Consider the following 20982-nt stretch of genomic DNA (forward strand, 5'->3'; position numbering starts at 1 on the left):
CACATGAATAACCCTAAAAAGATGTTTATCCATTTCTGATAAGTTTAATTTTAATGATATTACAAACTAGAAATCTGTGAGATGCACTTTTACAAAGCAACTCATGATACAAAATGATTCATGCTTGATTTTAAAGACAGTGTTTAGTTGAAGTATTCTCTATATTTGTAAGAGATTCACAGACAGAAAGTCTATTATCTTCTCTTCATAAACATTTTTATCAAACATGAGGACACTGTTAGCATTTGGTTTTGTTTGTGCAGTTTAATTTAAAGTGCATTTCCAAAAAATCCACATGCTGTTTCTGGATCTAATCAGAGCATAAAAGCTGGACTTGATCCTGATTGGCTTCCCTGTTATCTGAACAATCGCTGAAATCCTTCCAATCAGGCCAGTTTGCAGAACTGGAACTGGAAAGCTTCACCTCAGCACGTTTGCCTCATTTGAATAAAAGGAGCTGCTGTTGTCAGTCAGCCAGGGTCCAGTTTTGTGACTGTTCTTTTTGTGAGGATGGAATCCTTGATATTAATTTAATAAATTCTGAATGTATAAAATATTGTGAGGTATATTAGTCTCACGCTGATACAATAAGCTTCAAAACCAGTCGCATTTTAACATAACAGATGCAGATGTGCCTGTGTTTGTCTTTTTGCTAATAGGAGTGTGTGAGCTGACAGTAGAACAGTATTAAAGTATGAGTGCAAATTGTAGCTATTTGAGTCATTGCACCTGGCAGGTGAATTGGCGGCTGATGAAAGAGAGAAGTGGTGGAAACACTCTCAGACACCTGAGGCAAGTGGCAAAGGGCTGCATCTGTTTAAAGGTACACTATGCAGGATTTGTCAGTTGGTGTTTGTAAACACACAGCATTCAAAGTCGGCCCCTCCTCCCTGGAGAGCGCGAGAGAGAAAGAGAGAGAGAGAGCAGTGGTGGTTGAGTGAGCTAGAGAGTGAATGAAGAACAAAGCCATGAAATCCGATCAATAAAACCTTATTTTCGGATTGTTTCACAGCGGTTATGTTCTAAAGCACAAATAAACATGCCCACACCTCCGCACAACCCTGTGGGAAGGTGCCGCATTGCCGGATTTTGTGTGAATGCAGAGCTTCTTCTTGTCTGCTGTGGCCTCTCAGCTCTGTGTGTGTGTGTGTGGAGCTCAGGCCTGCCCTCGGTCAAGCGGACACAGAGACTTGCAGCTCTTTATATATCTATGACACAGAGACAGAGAGCAGAGCGGAGCAGAGGAGAGAGACGGAGACAGTGATGTAAGCCGGTCGCTAAGCTATGACTCCTGACCTCATACCCTGCGCACTGTTATTGGCTGGGGGCTACACATCCACTGCCCAAAGGTTGACGCTAAGAAGCTTCCTGAACACAGCAAAATAATAAGAAAATACAGGCAGAGGACAGGGACTCTGCAGACAAATACGAGCCACACATGGGTCAAAAGTAATGATTGAGAGGGATTACTTTTGTATGAGTCAGTGCATTGTTTTGTTTTTTATTTTAGGAAAATCCTGCATAGTATACCTTTAATGCACACACACACACCAAATCAGCTGAAGCACCGGACACACACACTGGAATTGGGCCAAAAATATAATTCGCAAACATCTGACAGGTCTACAGTTAAACAAGTTGGAGATTGTTGGGATGAAAAGTTGTAAATGAAACCAATCTGCTAGAACTGTTAGTGACTACAGCTGAACAAGTGACTGACTGTCCCTGCATGTTTTCCCTGTGTAAACTGGGAAGATCTGTCATGAGCTGAAGTAAAAATAAAAATAGCAACTGATTCCTACACAGAGAGGAGCAGGTACAGTAAAAAAAAAATAAAAAAAATAAATATATATATCACCAGCCAGTTCATTAGGAACACCTGTACAATCTGATGCAATTCAGTACAACAGCTCTGCCATAAATTCTACTTTTACAACGCTTACACATTTTCAGTTTTTGTTGACATTGTCAGAAAGGTGATAATTCTACTTCATGTTTATTATTGATTTTGCCCCCCCCGTGTATGTTATTAGGAACACCATTCAATATAATGCACTGTATTATATTGAATACGTAGTGGGTATCAATAGTAAACATAAAGTAGAATTATAGAATTATCACTTTTCTGACAATGTCAACAAAAACCGAACATGTACAAGCTTCATTTTATGATATCAGATCATGAATGACAACAAGTAACAAAACAGTTAAGTACATAAAGGGATTTTAAATATTGATATTAATATAGCGCATTTATGACCTCTCCTCCAAGAGAGCAGTCCCCTCTCTATTCACCAATAAAACACTGGTTATAGGATCTTCCCAACAACGCCATATTTCTCCTTATACAACTGTGTCACATTTCCTCTGCCTCCAAGCAGGATGAATACTTATATATCCGCTCAGGGGAAAAGGCACAGTGCAAGATTAAGGGCTTGGATGACAAGGGAGGGCATAAGCAGAGATGAATCTGTAACGGGTTTATTGCTGTGGTCAAGATTCTAAAGGTTAGCGAGAAGTCAGCTTTGACGCACGCTGTAAAAAAAGTGTTTGAAATCCGTCTCATAGGAAATAATTCTCAAAGGAAGGGGAGAGGATACGCATTATTTTATCTTCCTGACTGAGATAAAATCATTTCCTGTTTGGTTCTAGTACAACAAAGCCTTTATGGACCAAGGTCTTCTTTTAAGTTAAAGTGTTTGGGACTGTTTCCTTTGTTACAAGAGTTCAGCTCCTCAACTTGTGTTTCATTTTGATGTTGCCATCTGTGCTGGCCATTTGAACCTCCCTGCCAGTGTTTTATAACAGGAACCCCCGAAGATATGGATGGGCTGTCGTTCTGTGAACTAGGGATCAGAAGTGTTGGGATGATGCACAGCCCCCTGTCAAAAGGGAAACAGACAGGAATGTCTCATTGGAAACTGCACTGAGGTCATGTCTGCATATCTGACTGAAGGCTTAGTGAGACAAATGCAACTGAATCATATCAGGACATCTGCAATTTCTGTAAAAAGGAAAAGGCAGTGAAATAGAAATACTCCTAGCAGAGATCAAACTTCATACAGATTAAGAGGCATGCCAGCTCCATTCACTCCGGGCAGCTTGTCTATCATTTGTTCCGTTTGACCGAATGACATGTTAAAGATTGTCCAATGCCACTGCAGATAATGGAGTCATGTTTTCTTCTCTAAGACTGAAAGAAATACGTTACTTCTGCCACAAAAACTACAGGTTTTCATGTACCTGGGTGACGGCTCCTGCTGCCTCCACATCACACAATAACAAAAAGTATTTAGTTGTAATATTTAGTCCAAGCCTTGTTGTGTAGTTAATTTTGTCTGGCTAGAGGGTTGATTTCTTTCAAATTTAACAGTATTAAGATGTAAACATCCCATATATTTGTTCTACTTCCACAATATCTTTGTCATTCTTAACAAAAAACAACCTCATGCAAGGCTCAGATAGTAAGATATTCAGGCTGATTGACCCAAAATTTGGTACTTCAGATAACCACTGGGAACTTTTGGTCCTTGATGGGTACCAGTGTTCATCCCAAAATATCTGGGGTTGTGAGTGTGCCTTCGGCTCTTCAGATGAAGAATTGGGGAGGAGGTTTGGGGAAAAGTCAGAGTATGTGTGTGCTTTGAAAATAAAAGCGAGCCCTGGTGTGCATCTGTGACAGAGACAGATGGAGAGACATGAGCAGAGTTGTTTCCAAAATCGCTTTTGGGAGAAGTTCAAGTAAAAAATCACACGTTTTCATAAGAAAATTGCAAGTCAAGATCAAAAGACTTTCAGTGCTGACAATTAAAATCATGTGGCTCTAAAAGCTTAGTTAATAGCAGAGCTCAAACAATTAGTCGATGAAACGATTATTAATTTGACAAAAGATGAATCAACTTTTTTTTTTTTACTTAACCATTATACATTTAACTTTTTATTTATTTTCTTACATTTTATAGACCAATAATCCTTGGTCGAAACCCTATATAATAGTATTTCTTTATGTAACTGAGACCCATCTATGCATGTGACTAAATATTAAACACGGAAGCACTTACTGTTATCTTTTTTTATCTTTATTGTTCCAGGGTTTCAAGTCCTATCAAGTCCAGTCTTCAGAAAGTTAAGTCTCAAGTAAGTCCTCATCTTTGTAACATACTGTAACTATAACTTGAGTCCAAGTCTGAAGTCTATTGCTCTGAACATAAGTGTGTGTGTGTGTGTGTAAGAAACAAAGGTAGCTGGTGTGTAACTCCCTTAAGAAAGATGATCTTTAATAATATCCCGTAGTCTGTGAAGCAAGTCGTCAGTATATGATGAAAATTAGATTTCAAAACCTGTCAAACAGCAAGTGTGAACATTGGCTTACCTATGCAATAGCAGAGAATGATGGACAGCACAACGGCTATGCCCACAGCGATCAGGGCGGTGCACTTCCAAGAGCAATGTTTTGGTGACTTCTTGAACTTGAAAGCCCCTCTGGACAGGCTGTTTCTGGGCAAAGGGCGCGCCGGTGTGGAGTATACCGTTCCCGTTGCCATGGTGTAACCAGGGGCTGCTGCGCCAAAGAAAGGTGTCGTTCCTGTGCCCGTTTTAAAAAGAAAGTGCCTGTGGGAAGAAAAAAAAAAGAATTAGAGGAAAGCAGCTTTGCATAAGAAGAGCTATAAACGATGGTTAAAAACAGCTTCTAAAGTCAGAAGCCAATGTGGTCCTCCTAGTCAAAAGGTTCTTTAGCGGGATAACAAACTCCAATTTGTTAATAGCTTAAAGCATGTCCAAATAAATTCAAAGGGTCAAATTCCAAAAAAAGAAAAAATCACCAAAATACAATATATCCTGCAATACTGAAACTCCCATGTGTATCACTCTGTAACAGGAACTGGGTTATAATACAATATCCAGTATAATCCTGACATTGAAAGAGGTGAACAAAAAGTACCTCATAAAAACAATCATCTCCCACTTGCCCTTTTACAACTGGGCCTTTGCTAATAGCCCATTATACCTGGGGTAATTAAGAGGGTTTAATCAAATGCACTACGGAGTGATCGTCCTATTAACTTTTAAACCCCTTGTGAAAAGCTCTTAAGTAAATGAATTAAGCCTTGTTGCCACTCTTGCCACTACTTAGAGATTAATACCCAAATGCCTCCAGGCTTCTGAGGACAGCCAAGGAAATTGGACAGATTGACCATGCATTGCAAATTTTCATTCAGTCCAGAACTGTACAATTTAATTGTGAAACACTTTGTCTGCTCATGGAGAAAATAAAACAAATTAAAAACAAATTAACATTGAAAAAACAAACAAAAAATATATATATTTTTTAGGATAATTAACAGAAATCATCATCATATTTACACTAAACTATGTGTGTAACACTGTTTTTAACCTTTACTAATCCGGTGAGATTTGCTGTGCACAAAAACTCACCTTCACTCTCACAGTTACACACAGTGAGTCGGGATATGCTCGGAAAAAAAAAGCAGAAGCGTGGTACGACCGTTGGAAATCAAATGTGTTTATAGTTATTCTCAACAGCCTCAATTGAGGGAGGAATGAGAAGCTAGACATCATAGAGACACAATAGAATTTAAATACGAGGATACAGTCTCTCCTGGAAGGAATTCATAGTGCTGTGCTTGGTTGTTCACGTGTAAAGTGTTGTATAAAGAATGATAAAAGAGACCTTGAGAGAGAAATCCAAACCCTTTCTCACATCCGCACGCCTGGCCAATCTTAGCATGAAGTGGATTTGAGTGTCGGGTTTGTGTGTTTCAGAAAGTTACAGAAATTGTTGGACACAGCCTTCCCTAATTCAATACCAGAAAGCTGCGGGGGGACAAGGTTTACCAAGACATTTGTGCGTCCAACAAGCAGTTCAGATGGAGTATACACCAGCCTTTAGAGTACATGCTCGGAGCCATCACAGTCATAAAGGTTCAATTGGAACAGTTGGGGCTTAAGTGCCTTGCTCAATAACACCACAACATAGAGTAAATAAAGTGGGGCCTGCAATTTCACATCCTTGTCCAGGTTGACTCTCCAGTGATCTGCAGTTATCAGAGTTCAAGTCAAAAGTGCTTTACAACAAACTCTATAAAAGGCTAGGTCAAGGAGTTTAAAACAACCCAGAGAGGACAGATGAAAGTACAGTCTTCCTTTCTTGCTCTTGCATCTTTTTCTTACCGCTAAACATTTCACACAACGTTTTAAACAAGAGTCGATTTGTTGGTGTTTTATGTGTTCTATAGATCACTGGAGAAGTGGTTGCCAGGGTAACTGCTAATTTAAATACACAAATAAACTGATAAAGCAGTGTTTGCGCATCAATTATTTGTGCAGCAGCTGTGAAGTCCCTATGTAAGTTTTGTAAAGGCCTTTTTAATCCTGATTGTGAATTTGTGCTGAAAGATCTTGAGAACAGCTAATTAGGTGCATAATCTGAAGCCGAGCAGTTAAGGACTGAAAAATCCATATAGTGACTCACAAATCAGGGTTTCCCTGAGTATGTGATAGGTATGGTGGGTCAACATGGTTTAGGGAAGCTCTAAATACACCTTAAACAGTTTCATTAGCTGTAATATTCTTTTAGTCAGACTTAATGTTGTTTCTGAGGGCTTTCCACTTCGGGGGAATCAGCGGTCCAAATACATGCCAAGTGAAGTTAATCAGATACTTGTAGGATGCAGTTTTTAACAGATTTGTTCTACAAAGACAGACACAAGATAAACCTTCACCATCAGGCATTGCTCATATTTCAGCCCCATTGCTGATATTTCAGCTACTTCCTATCTCCTGTGAGGATATCTCTGGGCTAAAACTTCCCTCTGATCAATTCTTGACTAAGAGAACAAATGTCAGATTTGGATCGTCTGTCTCCTCGATGCCCCGATTACCATGTGCTGTCATGGACAGACAGGGATTCCATTTAAAGGTTACGGTGTGTCACAGTTGGAATGACAATGCTCTGAGTGTCTGCAACATGGAGAAGTTCAGATTCCTCAATCTGGAACAATCTGTACTGTAGCTGCGGCAGACTCTGTAATACGCAGTTGGGTATGAATTGAGGTCAAAACTTGCACAACGTTGGAGGCGGCAGACGTGTAGTCAGACACACCGGCAAATAGACACGGCTATCTGGGGAGTTAAGTTTAAGTGGATGCAATTTGATGAGGTAGACAGAAAGGGATGTGGACATATGTGTGTGTGTGTGGGGAGGGGTATGTACTCTATTTGGGAAAGGTGAATACCCATTGCAAGTTGCAGAGATGATCTGGAGACAGTTCTGCCTGTAAATAAATGTCTCAAATCTACCTAAATTCTTATTTATGCAAAGATATGAGTACATAATGCTACAGTGCTGGAGAGACTTTGGTTATACTGAAAACTGTAAGAGAGCGCATAATATTTCCAACTGTTAAGCAATAGAAGGTCCTTGTAAATATTTAAAATAGAAATTTATGTAAACAAACCATAAAATAGTGTTTATTTGCACTATTTAGAGGTACATAATGAAAGATTGAAGAATTTGATTGCACATATTATTACCAGAAACATATGGCACGCCGTGGGTGGTTAAAAGCTAGAAAGTCAGCTATATTTCAGTCATTTATATCCTTTCGCTTTGTACATGAGAATGTAGAATGAAACTGAAAGTTGTCAGAATCTGTGTGTACCAGCGTCACCGAGACAAATTCCTGGGCTGGACATTTATTGCATTCAGCATTTAAAGTAATTCTGGTGCTGATGTTTTTCATGCCAGCCTTTTTTTTTTTTTCTTTTATCTAAAGAGTAGACTGAAGGGGTCTAAAGATGAAATGCTGTTGGACATGATTAACAAACAGCAGACCAGTGTAAATGTCTGCAGCTATACACACTGGATGACCGGCTGTAATTGATTACAGCCAGTGTGATGCAACAAGGCACATTACTATGCTAATCCAGCCAGCCCCAGTGATAGCAATGTGGTATGCTGTGAGTGAGGGAGACTGAGAAGGAGAAGAGACAATCAGGAAAGTGTGAGACTGAGAGGGAAAGAAAGCAAATGAATGGCCGTGTGTCAGTGTGATCGCCGTCTGCTTGCGTGCACGCCTGTCTGTCCCATTGAGAAGCCTGTAACACAAAAGCAGCAGCCATCCTGCACTCACAACATTGCTTGTCATCAGGATGACATTTGAAAACATCCTCACAGAGGACAAAAGACTAAACAGTGAGTGGGTGGATTTATCTACTGCTAAGCTCCAGCTGGAGGGGTGAGAGAGCACACTAGAAACAATGCGAATCGAAGCCCTTGGAATATGTAATCTGCCTATTAGCCGCTGTTCTGGGTTAGCATTAGCATTTCAAGGTGAGAGCAGGAATAATCAGGGTGCTTTAATCTGCGGCCGAAAAAAAAAAAAAAAGACTACAGATGTGGTGCGGCATCACAGTGACTTCGTTTTCACACTCGCTGCTGTCACCGCCACTCTCCCCCAGATCACCACCTGCCCTCTCAACGGGGGGCCTGCTAGCGGGTGCTATTCTGGTACAGCTAACTCTGCGCCCGTGTGATGGTATTTCAGTGCCACCGTGCTTTTTGTGCCGTCCTGCTCGTGGAGAACAGCGTGGTGCCATCTTAAATTGCTCTCTCTGAGTGCTCAGATTGTTTGCACAGAGAATTTATTATATTTAACGAGTTTGATTAGGTTTGGCGTAAGAAGTGCTCAGCTCTTATGTATATATGTTTAAGATGGTTTTGGGAGTCTAACTCTAGGCTCGCGACAGTTACTCTGTGGCTTAGGCTTGAGAGACAATATGCAACTTCAAGCCCAAATGCTGGCATGTTTTATTTGCTGCAGGTTAGATTTGTAATGTGTAATGACTTTTTAGTTTACTGCTCGCTGTCTTTCCTCTGTTTATGAAACTTTTTATATTTGCTTGCAAAACCCATCTGGAAGAGATACATTTCATGCTTCCAGCAGCAGCAACAGAGGTTTATTCAGTGGCCTAAAATAAAAGGAAAATATTACAGAACTCTGAAATCACCACATAAATGTGTGCCTAGCAATAAAGATGTTGGCAAAATAAATTAAAAGGAAAACACACAAAAAAAGAAAGAGAGAAAAAAAAAACGTCTTGAGGATTATCACTTTTTCTACAGCACCATCCACTTTGGCAGGTAACCAGTCATCACTGCAAGATCCTTTCTATTCCAAAGAGCGAGTTGGCTGGTATTGTACACATGACTAATTAGCCATGGTGCGATCCTGACACTGTGGCTAGTGTACAAAAAAGAAAAAAAAAAAAAGTTCAGTTTTCCTCCTCTGATGTGAAGCATGACCATCTGACTCATGATTTACATATGTATCCCACACAAACAACTACACACACACACACACAAACGAATGTTACCTCTGCTATTCTTTTTCACCCCTGAGCACAAAATTCTGACACATTTTCCTGATGGAAAGTGTACTGTCCGTGGGACACTGTACCACATGATGATTTTTGAGACGACACATAATTTCATTTCACCAAAGGACTCCCTTGACACATGAATCCAATGAGGATTGACAGTACATTTATAACTGCAACGTGTGACTGGGCAGGCCTTCAAAAGACTCATTCTGAAATGTCATAACGACTATTCTAGCTGAATCTCATGGAATCTAAGTGAAAAAATACTGAAGCGTACTCCAAAGGACATATATGTGTAAGGGCAGACACCCACCTGTATCTTATCCAGTGGAGCACTTATAGAACTCATAGCATGTGCCATAGAGGTGTCAAAAATACAAATTCACACATACAGTAGTGCTATAGTCTATTTTAGACAAAGGATTAGGTACTGCTCAAGAATAATTACCGTATATGTGCACTGGTCTCTCAAGGGCCATGACAATTCAATTTATAATGAAATTCAAGGGAATATTTCTAATTGAAAATACCACAAAAAAATCTATTTCAGTGTAGCCAAGTGGTTAGTAAGGGAAACCTGAGGGGTTTATTAAAAGTACCTCACGCAGTTTAAAGATCTGAATGTCTTCTCAGCACTTGAGAATAGCAGCGAACCGCAAGCAGTAACACAGCTCCGCTGCCGACTAATTGAGCCCTTTAAATGGAATAGTCTTACTTAGCATAAGGCAGAACAAAAGCTGAAAGTGAAATAATTTCATACAATGTATCTGAAGTGGAAAAACCTGTATTCCTCACCTCAACAGAAGACAACTCCTGACACATTGTTTGTCGTCCGATGTCCTATGTCTGTCATCATCTTGTAAGTTTGGACTTTTTGTTAAACATTTTTGTTTTACCAACCAATATACAACTGTTTCCAAGCTGCAATACTAATTGGTGTTTGCTTCATTAGTTTTTTTTTTTTTTCTCTTCTGAGCTATTAAAGAAGGCTTCATTTGTCTCCAGGTCTGATCTTTTTAAACTAATGTAGTAAATGAGCCAAAATCAAACTTAGTTTTTTGACACAGCTTTGCCAGTGCGATCACAGCAAGAAAAGTGACTTTACTCACTCACCATATAATAATGAACAGTAGTTAGTGAGTGCAGCACTTCAGTCATTTAAAAGAACACTGAAAGCTATTCACAGTGAAAGCTAGTTGGTATTGAGTCAAATTAGCACGCTTTGAAGACCAATACTTTTATGGGAGGTTATGCACACATAATTCATAACCGCTAATTGCTGTAAAAGTAGCTAATGCTGTCAAATGAGTGCTTTATTCTCAAAGAGGTCATGTCACAGGAAATATATTAAACATGATCATAAGACTGTGATTTCTATTTGGCACTTATTAATCAACTGCCTTGTTCAGACTAATTTACTGTCTGCACATGTGACCACATATCAGAAATAAAATCCATGTCGATGTAGAGAATTCAGAAGAGATTTGCACCCCTGCGGTACCTGAGGCCACCCGTGTATGTGCTGTGCCAGGACTTTTCTGGCCCCAAACCCCCTGAAGGCAGCCTAATAAATACTTTCTGGAGCTTCTGTTTACATTTCCCAACCCGGTGGTTTTCTTGACATCTGCAATTATGTGGTGAACCAGGTCTTCCCTTTTGGCCCCGTTGGTGCGCAGCAGCCTTCTGTTCCCACCCACTGACAAGCACTTGATTTAGAGTCCACTGTGGTGATAGTGATTTATGCCTCAGCTGATGATAGGTGTGCACATATTGTTTTGTCAATACAGCTAAGACAGCTCAAGGTCATTGCGCGGTTAGTATTCAATCACTACATCTTCTCCAGAAAGTACCTTTCTGTTCAGGAAGGATTTTTCATCCTCGTATTACTATTTTCTTTATATTGTGTGTTCTATGTTATTAACTGTTACTGTAGCACTTTGAGTTTCACCATGAATGAAAAATGCGGTATAAATTAAATGTATTATTATTGTTATTATAAAGTGAAACTGTCATCGCATATCCCAGTTGATTCAGTCAGATAAGAGGTTGTTACTCCATGCTGCCACAGATGAAATTCAAAGTTTACATTCATCTAAGCTTTGGAAAAGGATACGCTGTGCCAGAGAAATATCAGGCTGGAATGCAGTCATCTACTCAAGGCCATTTCTGAGTCAGAGCGCAATGTACCACACTTCATTAGCCAGGATATTTTGAGCTCACTGATTAAGAAAGATGTAACTCATGTTTCAGGAAGAAAACTTGGCAAAAGTCTTCATGACAAAGTAGTATCTTGCGCAGCAACTTTTGGTATAACACACAATCCGTTTACCAAGTTCCTTGTTAAGTTATAACCTTTCTGATTTGAACTGGCAAGCTCTTAAAGGGTGTTTTCACACCTGCCTTGTTTTGTCTGGTTGGATTTAACCCTGGAGCATTTACCCTGTTGGTGCGGTTCGTTTGGGCAGGTGTTAACACAACAATTGCACTTGTGTGCGGAACGAAACAACTGGACCGAGACCACATCTTCAACAAGGTCTCGGTCCGGTTACAAACAAACTCTGGTAAGGTTCGTTTGTGGTATGAATGCTGTCAAACCTATAGCCAACCCAACTGCAGGAAGAGCTGCACATTTTTTGGATTAAACCAGCTACCGTAGCCAGCTGAGATGTGCTCTCTTCTACTCTGTAGCTGACTGAAGGCAGCACGTCCTCTTCGCTTAACGTGAAGCAACACATTGTTCTCTAACCATTGCATTGAAGTGCATTCAAATGTGCCATTCTGCTTGCATATTTTGGCTTGGTATGGCCCAAATTATGACCACAATTATGAAGAAAGAAATGCCAATTCTGCCCCGTGTTTCCTCAGCATTGCCTTGGAGGGGTGGCCCGCCCTCCCAACAGGACCCCTGCCCCCCTGAAATAATTAAAATATGTTAATTTATGTTATTTACCTAATTTATGTGCACTTTTATTCCATTTCAGCTCAGTGTGCGTGTCTACTGCATTTTGTTGTCATTTATGGTCACGCTATAGTTTCTCTCCTCTGCACTCCTCTCTGTATTTCACAGAGGAGAGACAGTGAACCAGCTGAAGTGAAGATAACGTTACTCGAGTTGACGACTACACTCATTATGTTACATTACACTGCTGCCAATGGTCCATTTTGGATAGCTATCACCCAGCAGAAAAACACACTCTCCCTTCTCCGCCCACCAACCCCACAAGATTTCTGACCAGTGAACGGAGTGACTCCCACATGGCTTTTGTTGATACATTTTGGTTCACTTGAAATTTTGCATGTGAAACTAAACTGATCCAAAGGGAAAATGTGACAAAGTAGCAACTGATCCGCTGATTCGGACTAAAGCAAACAAACTATAGGTGTGAAAACACCTTCATATTCATGCCACACTTGAATATTTTAAATCATAGAGTGAGTCATTTTACTACCCCCTTCATGTTTCAGAGAATGGTACTAAAAACTTCAATAAAATCATCCAGTGTTACACATTATTGTTTAGTTTTTTCACTTTATTTTCTTATTTTATCAGTGTCAACCCCCAGTGTTTTCCACAGTCCCAGTTGTTGTCAGCCCATCTGTTGTTCCAGCAAGTAGTGTGCCACAGTGTGCCAAGGTTCACGCTATCTGATAAAGAACTTCAACTTGTCAAGATGTGTGATACATATTGTGTGCTTCTCTGAAGTTTCTGCAGGTCACACCAATTATTATAAAAGGTGTGGTAAAGCCATGAAAGCACAAGCCTTAATATATAATTGGCATGTCATGTTTGTCAATGAGAACACACACTGCAGCCTCAGTAATAACTGACTGAGTGACTGTTCTATCTCTGACAGTGAGTGTTATGTTATATGGGACAATACCTGTTGACCCAGTAACTAATTAAACAGGTTCGACAAGCTAATAGATGGGGCAAACCAGCTTTCAAATGAAATGAGTGAAAAACAGTTATAACTACCATTTCCCTCCATGATTTTAAAATGTAAAGTTTTAAAATTTGACACAGGATAAGTCTTGGAATTACAGTTTAAAAGTTGCAACATTTTGCTGAAATCTAAATAAAAATAATTTTAAATAGCAACTTGGCCTTTTAACTTTATAGAAGCCTATTCACATTTACTTCACATCATTTTGTTTTCTCAGTCAGTGAAAATAGCTTCATGATACTGCTTGCATCTGAATTTGTAGGTCATTGTGGGTCACTCACCTGCTCTCCAGGGCCACATTGCTGCCCAGGACCCAGCTGTCCTGCAGCTGGACGCATTCCGCCGTACTCTGCAAGTCGGCCGCCAGGCCGGCTGTGGGCGGTGGGCTTGGGCCCCTGTGATTGGCCAGTGAGCTGCGGCTCAGAGACGTGATGGACGGATGCTGCTTGTGTGGAGGTGGGGCCGGTGGGAGAGGAGGTGGGCCTTGTTGACTAGATAGATGGTCACCTGAGGAGAGACAGAGGGAAAGAGATATCACTATATTAGTTTGGGTGTTCTTAATGGTGATGTAATCGTTAACGAGCAAAATGTGTTTTGCTGATTAAAATTACACTCGGAGTAACAAAAACGGATTGCCAAGAGACAGCAGATGGGTAAGAGAATGCATCTGCTGTGTATGTAAGATATGACAGCATACAGCCACCTAACAGACCCAGAAAAATAAATATAACCAAGAGCAAGACATTAAAATGAGATGCAACCACTGCAAGAAGAAGGGAAATAAGAGCCACTTTTATGGCAACTCACATAATAATTGTCACAAAACGCCACACGGCTGACAGTTGGGTTCTCTTAAACAGAAGGTCACTTGGAGAGGCAGCTGTTCTTTTATGGGCGCTTAACGCAATGTTTCACGTTTGATTACAGCCAGAGAAGACTCTCAAATAACTAATGACCAGAACATCCATTAGAGCTCTGAGAGAACAGGTTTTCCAATTTCACACAAAGCTGTGTAATTGGCCCCCAGAATGGCATGTGATAATTATCTATCCATCTTCCCTGTTTAAAAGGTAAAAACCCACAGTGCTGACAATTCTGATTTGCTCCAATGAGCCCCAAATGGGTATCGTCTTTCTAGCCTTACAGCGGCTTGGAGAAGATTGAGGAAGATGGGAGTTTTGTTTTTGTGAGAGCCGTTGTTGATTTTGTATTGACAGCATGAATTTTCATAAAGCCTCCAGGAATTAAATTTGAAGCGGATGAATGCTGGAGGTTGGTTCTGGTGCATGATTTAACCTTTGCTTTCTCAGCCATGCATGAAGACCTTGTGGGCGGATCAAAATCTGCTCTCTGCAATTGGCTGGACAGAATAACTTCATTTAAAGGACACTAGTAGTTGTTTTGAAAAGAGCCTTTAAGGGCCATGCGATTGTTGTCCTTGTCTATGGGCTTTGGCTTTTCACTGTGTCCTTCTATACATAAAACAGCCTGTTCAATGCAGGCAAATGAGCCTTTCATACAGTTCCACAACGCTCAAAGTGAACATGTCTGCCATTCAGAGCTAGGAAATAATTTCCTCCACTTTGAGGTAAAAACTAGTGCTGTTAATATTAACACATTCATTTTTTAATTTATTTGAAATATTTAACGTGTTAAAAAATTAACACAATTAACGCATTAGTGTCTTTCAGAGGTTGTACTGGGCTTTTAAAGCTAGAGTGAAGAAACTGGTATGATATGGAACTAGACGACCAGAGGCATCCATTGGTACCAATCATGTTGTGATACCTTGTAAGGGAGGGGGGTAAATAACGCTCAAAAGGTAGGCTTAATTTTGGCAAAGGAAAAGGTCCCTTTGAACTCTCTCTGTGTCTTCCATGTGTAATTCAGAATCTTTCCTTGCTCTTTTTTTCATATTTGCATGGACTATTGTGAACCTTGTCGAAATTCAACTGGTACTTGAACATGGAATACATCATTGTTGTTAATTATCATTTATATTAGTGCATATTAGAAATTATTGCCTTCTAAGCTGATATCCAATTTTAATGGCATTGATGGTTTTGAAATTCAACTAGCAGTATAAAGGCTTGGGTTTTGTCATTATGTCTGTTAGTGCACATAAGAAATATGCCTTTCAAGCTGACAGTCAACGGCCTTGATGGTTTTATTGGATGTCTGTAGTCTACAGGAGAGAATCTGTGTTCAGAGTATTTGAATTGAAATATATTTCCTTGGTGTTGATTCTACGTTATTTCCATGATTTTACATTTTAATATCCGTTATTACAAGCTCCAATATTAAGAAGAAAAAAAAAGGATTAATCGTGATTAATCACAGCAAACTGTGCAATTAATTAGTTCATTTTTTTAATTGATTGACAGCCCTACTAAAAACCTTTAGGCTAATGTACATGCAAGCTATTAGTACAACTTAAGATCATCTCTCTCTCATATTCAATGGGGGAATACATCAGAAATATAATATAAGGAATACTGTAATAAGAATAACTACTGAGAGTAAAACGGCTCTCCGTGAGTTAATTGCAGGGACAGCAGCAGCTGTAATAAAGTTTTAACAGGGGCAGGCAGTACCAATCATTTTTGTGACTGATTACTTGCATGAATTTATTGTTTTTATAACGGTATTTTTTTTTTTGTTTTTATAACATCTGCTTTATCTTCAGACAGACAGACACACAGATAAATGTACTTCTTACATATAAAGATGGTGTGGAACACAATCAGGTGTGACGAGAGTGCACAGAGCTGGTGCAGAAGGCCAGTCTAAGATGAATTAATTCCTGACTGCAATTACAGCGACAGCATGTAGCTATAAATTCCATAAAAGCAAAATCATCAGATGCAAATGAGGGTTGCTGTTTTTCCTTTTAGTGGACTGTAATTAGTGTTTGATCAAAAGCAAGTATGATCCCCTCATTACCTCACACCACCTTGTTTAAAGTCAATTCCAAATCCTAACACATGAATTACCTGAGATCAACTGCGGTATTGCCGTTTGCAAAATATAAGGCTGCCATGACTTAGTGATAATGAATACAAGACATCCCACTCATCTTCTGGGTTAGACTGTGAGCCCTATTAGAAAAGTGCTAAGTAGGCTAATAGAAATGTGGATTATCTACCAACACTGGCTGGTTTTACCTCACCTCGGGGTCTTATTCCACTATATGAGCCTGCAGCAGCCATGAGCTCCACTTCACTTTCCAGCAGAGGCATTTTTCATATAATCAGCACACACTCACACAAATGTACAATGTCAATGATGGAGAAAGGAAAAGGAAGCAGAGGGGACAAACAGAAAAATGTTCTAACATGGAGGGAAGTGGAATGTTGATGGCCAGAAAGAATAATATTTAGAAGTAAAAGTGTGGAGAAGGATGTTTTGTTGTTTTTTTAAATCAATGGAGAAAAGATAAAAAAAACAAGCTTAATGTTCAATGTCAAGTAATCAAATAAAATGGGCATTCACTTGTAATGACAACAACATCCTCTTAAAAACACAATAAATTTTTTTTCTCCTGTACAAACATCATCTTGTTATCACACACACATGTGAAACAGTCAATCCCCGTAAACAATGTCCTCTGCAATTATGCATTACAAATAAAGATACATGACATAGAGCGAGTCGATGTCTTGATTGTCCTTGTTTAGTTTGCAGGCAGCCCTGCTGCACTGCTTGTACTGAGAGTTTAAAAATGACACTGACTAAATTCAAACCCATAAAAATGTAGTGCTATAAACATTATGTTTGATGTAGCAGGAATAGCGTCCACACAGCAAGCACAAATATAAGTTTCAAACACTCTAACTATTATGAATTTATGTCAATCCTGAATGACTTTCTGATGAATCGATGCGCTAAAAGGCATGCCTCAAATGAATTGTGTTTTTAGGTGAAAGCACATGCTGAGCATTCTGGAAACACTGCCTCCCGAAACCCTCAAAGGCATGGAATTTAACATGCAGCAAATCTGACTGCATAATCCCACAATGGACTGAGGAAATGTTAAACCCCATGAGCTGAATTATACCTACTCTATGTATACTGTGCAAAAATCACTCAAAGCTTTTGGGTTTAAAATAAGGTCTTCCAATTGAAATGTTGTGTTTGAGTTATGAAATGACAAAGTGAAGTGCGATAGTGGAGCAGCTTTGTGTTTTTTTTTTTTGGGGGGGGGGGTAAAGAAGGAAGAGAAAAAGTCTACACCTACTGAAATACAAGTCTAAGAACATGAGGGGAAATAAACTTTTTTAACACAGAATGTTGAGTAAATGCTATTAAAATTAGAAAGCTTATTTGCAAAACATGAATCCAAATGTCCTTCTAGCTTTGCAGAATTAATGTTTTTATCAGACTGCAACAAATGGTAAAAAAGGCACTGGACTTATATAGCGCCTTTCTAGTCTTCCGACCACTCAAAGCGCTTTACAATACTTGTCAACATTCACACACACATTCATACGTTGACGGCGGAGGCTGCCATGCAAGGTGCCAACCTGCTTATCAGGATCTAATCTAATGCACATTCACACACACACTCACACAGCCATCAGGGAGCAATTTGAGGTTCAGTATCTTGCCCAAGGACACTTCGACATGCTGACTGGAGGAGCCGGGGATCGAACCGCTGATCTTCCGATTAGTGGACGACCTGCTCTACCTCCTGAGCCACAGCTGCCCGAGGCTGTTATTCTACAATCCACTCATGTCTCTAACCTTGCGACCGGCAACAGCCTCAAAAAGCTGCTGTTTTAACATTTTCAAATGCCAAAATGTATTATTATTTGTTTTACTCTAAGTATAAATATACTAAAGTACAGCAACCGGCCCAGATTTGCTGTATCATACATGTAGTTACCGAGGAGGAGGCAACAGCGGTGACACCTATTCTAAAATGGCATCTTCCTCACCTTAATCCACCTTTCACTTCAACAAATATACCCACATGCCTCTTAATGTATGAGCACATATATGTCTGCGGACTAACTGCACTGTCCACTTAAGCCTTTGAGATCTGATATGCCCCTTTTAAGTATTTGTATCTGAAATCTGACTCTGCGTGGATTGAATGATTAATCATGTCTACATTTTTCTCCGTTAAAAGGTTTTCTCGACCCCTTTAATCTTTATCTTTGTGAGGTCAGGATCAAATAGTGTAATACTGTAGTTGCTTTCCTTTGGGGTAACGTGTTTACACATTTTAGTGTTGAATTTACATATGTGAATTTTAATATTGCAATCTGCATTTTAATAGCATTTAATATTTCATATACAACTCAATGTTTCAACTCAAATACATTTGAAAGCCTGCGTTGTATGCTGGTCATTTTTTTAGTATGTAGACCCTTATAATATGACACTGTGTATTTTTTTCACATACCCAATTTCCCTGCACACAGTAGGTGTCAGTATGCCTGAGCAGTGTAAGACGCCATGGTTTCTTGTCTCCAATTTGAGGCGTGGGTTTGAATCCAATTTCTTACAAACAGTTTTACACTCAGGACAGAGTCTCCCTGTGATGAAAACCTATAAGTGATAACTTCAATGTGACTCCATGTAACTCAATGAGCGGCAGTTCAGTGTGTATTCCCTGTGTACTTCACTGACGGAGTTGGAGGTTTGAAAGCAACTGGGGCAAATCATGCTAAAATATGGACTTTGAATTATATCATCCACTGCCTTGCAAATGTTGGATTGTGTGTGTAAAAAAAAACCCCAAAAAAACAAAACATACTAAACAATGAGCCTTTAAGAAAGCTTGGCTTTGTCTTCCATCAAGACATAGAGGGAATTAAGCTGGCCTTTAAAGTGCAGGTTCAGTGGCTGGGAAGGCAGATGAAACAGCTGTGTGGTTTATGGGGCTTTGCTTTGAAATCAGATCAAGACGGATGCCTTCTTTGCATAATTCCTCAACGTCAGCTTGTCATCATCTCCATCAGCAACATGCTTTAAAAAGGGCCTTTGTGATTAATACTGCAAGCAAATGCTGAAATGACAGACTCATTCCCTCATTAATGACGCTTGCAATATCTATCAAATGACGCTTTATGAAACCTTGGCATTTTTACAGAAACATCTCCTGGAGTGGATATTTTAGTTGATCTAAATACTCTGTTTTTAGAAGTTTGCAGTCTGAACACTGACACAGTTTTTACAAGAGAATGAATGGTACATTGTGCTGTATTAGTGAACCAAAAATATCCATGAGCAGAAAAAAAGGTCCCTCTATAAAAGGTTCTTCAGAGAACAGCTTTTCTGATATCTAAAATGGTTCGGGCTTGTCCATTCACTGAATTTAGTCCATTTTAAAGAACTGTGTCAGAGGCTATCATTGTCTGCAAGCTGAGTTCACATTTCACCACATTTTTCTTGAACATTTTGATGCCACTTCTTGATACTCTAATGCTTAGGCCTGTTAGATTTCTATGATGTTCACTCTTTTAAAACATATCTTTTTTTGATTAAAGCATTGACAAGCCTCGAATACGGCATATAATGTTCCAACACTGAGCCGGGACACAATTAAAAGCCGTTTTGCACTCACTAAGCTTGGCATGCTCAGTGAAAGCCTTTTCATATTCATTGTGTAAGTACTGCAAAAGGTCTTGTGCCATTTTACTCTCCATTAAGAGACTGATGCAACTGCTAATGGAATTGAAAGGCCATTTGCTTTGACTAGCATGCCCTTCACCAATAGGAAAATTGCAGTATGTGTGCATCATAAGAATTCTAGCAAAATAAATCACACATTCTATTACAGCTGCCACTATTTTTACAAAATAATATTCATAATTACATTTAAAAAATGCAACTGTTCCAAAAAGAGACATCTAACGAAATCCCAGTTTGATTTTATATGGAGATGAATAATGGATGAATTCCATGATAAAACATCCCATTTGGACGTGATAGGATGTTTATATATGTCAAATCGATAAATTAATTCTCATCAACACCTTGCTTTCTAGTCACCTTGGCACTGCTCTGGCACCTAGTTTTAGTCAGTGGCGGTATCCTGTAATAAAAAAAGAGACAGCAGATTCTCACTGGGAAGCCCTAAAGGTGGGGTGGAGGGTGGTATTGTTAGAGGGGGGGGGGGGGGGTGTCTGTACCCGGTGGAATTCGGGACCATTAGAACAACCTTGCCCTAGGTGAGTTTTGGGGATTTACTCTGCAAAGAGAGTTGGCAATTTTCAGGGGCTTGGGGTTTTGAGAAAAGAAAAAAAAAGGTGTGAATTCCATCATAGTTCCTGCCAGAGCACTTTCACTACTCTCGACTTCTATCTGATCAAACAGTGAAATTTCTTTTAAGCCATTTCTCTGCAGGGGAACCAGGATGTAACCAATATTTCAAGGATTACATAATCATTGCATTATAGAAAAAGACATAATTCCATGTGCTCTTACACAGCCATATAGCGGTCATTCATCAACTCACATTTGATGCAAATTCTAGACTACCATTCATCTAAAATGTATGATATGTAAATAGGCTTACAAAGTTGAACCTCCTGAAGATGCACTGTGAATATAAGCAGCTACACATCACTGTTTGTCCATCTCTCTCTCTCACTGTCTCTCTCTCTCTCCCCCAGACATTGCTACAGAT

The 20982-nt window shown here is 39.6% G+C and overlaps 1 protein-coding gene across 4 annotated transcripts in view; it reads right to left on the reverse strand.

Moving 5' to 3' along the window:
- The window catches only part of si:dkey-237h12.3 (teneurin-3), a 143699-nt gene that overhangs the window by 69261 nt on the left and 53456 nt on the right, over positions 1 to 20982 (reverse strand). For all 4 annotated transcript variants that reach the window (XM_067599885.1, XM_067599884.1, XM_067599883.1 and 1 more), the window contains exons 4-5: positions 13628 to 13853; positions 4373 to 4611 (exon numbers count right to left, since the gene is read on the reverse strand). In XM_067599885.1, the coding sequence (XP_067455986.1) occupies positions 4373 to 4611; positions 13628 to 13853 (465 nt within the window). The remainder of the gene's footprint in view (positions 1 to 4372; positions 4612 to 13627; positions 13854 to 20982) is intronic.

This window comes from Thunnus thynnus, chromosome 9 (genome assembly GCF_963924715.1).
Source record: "Thunnus thynnus chromosome 9, fThuThy2.1, whole genome shotgun sequence".
Classification (NCBI taxonomy): Eukaryota; Metazoa; Chordata; class Actinopteri; order Scombriformes; family Scombridae; genus Thunnus; species Thunnus thynnus.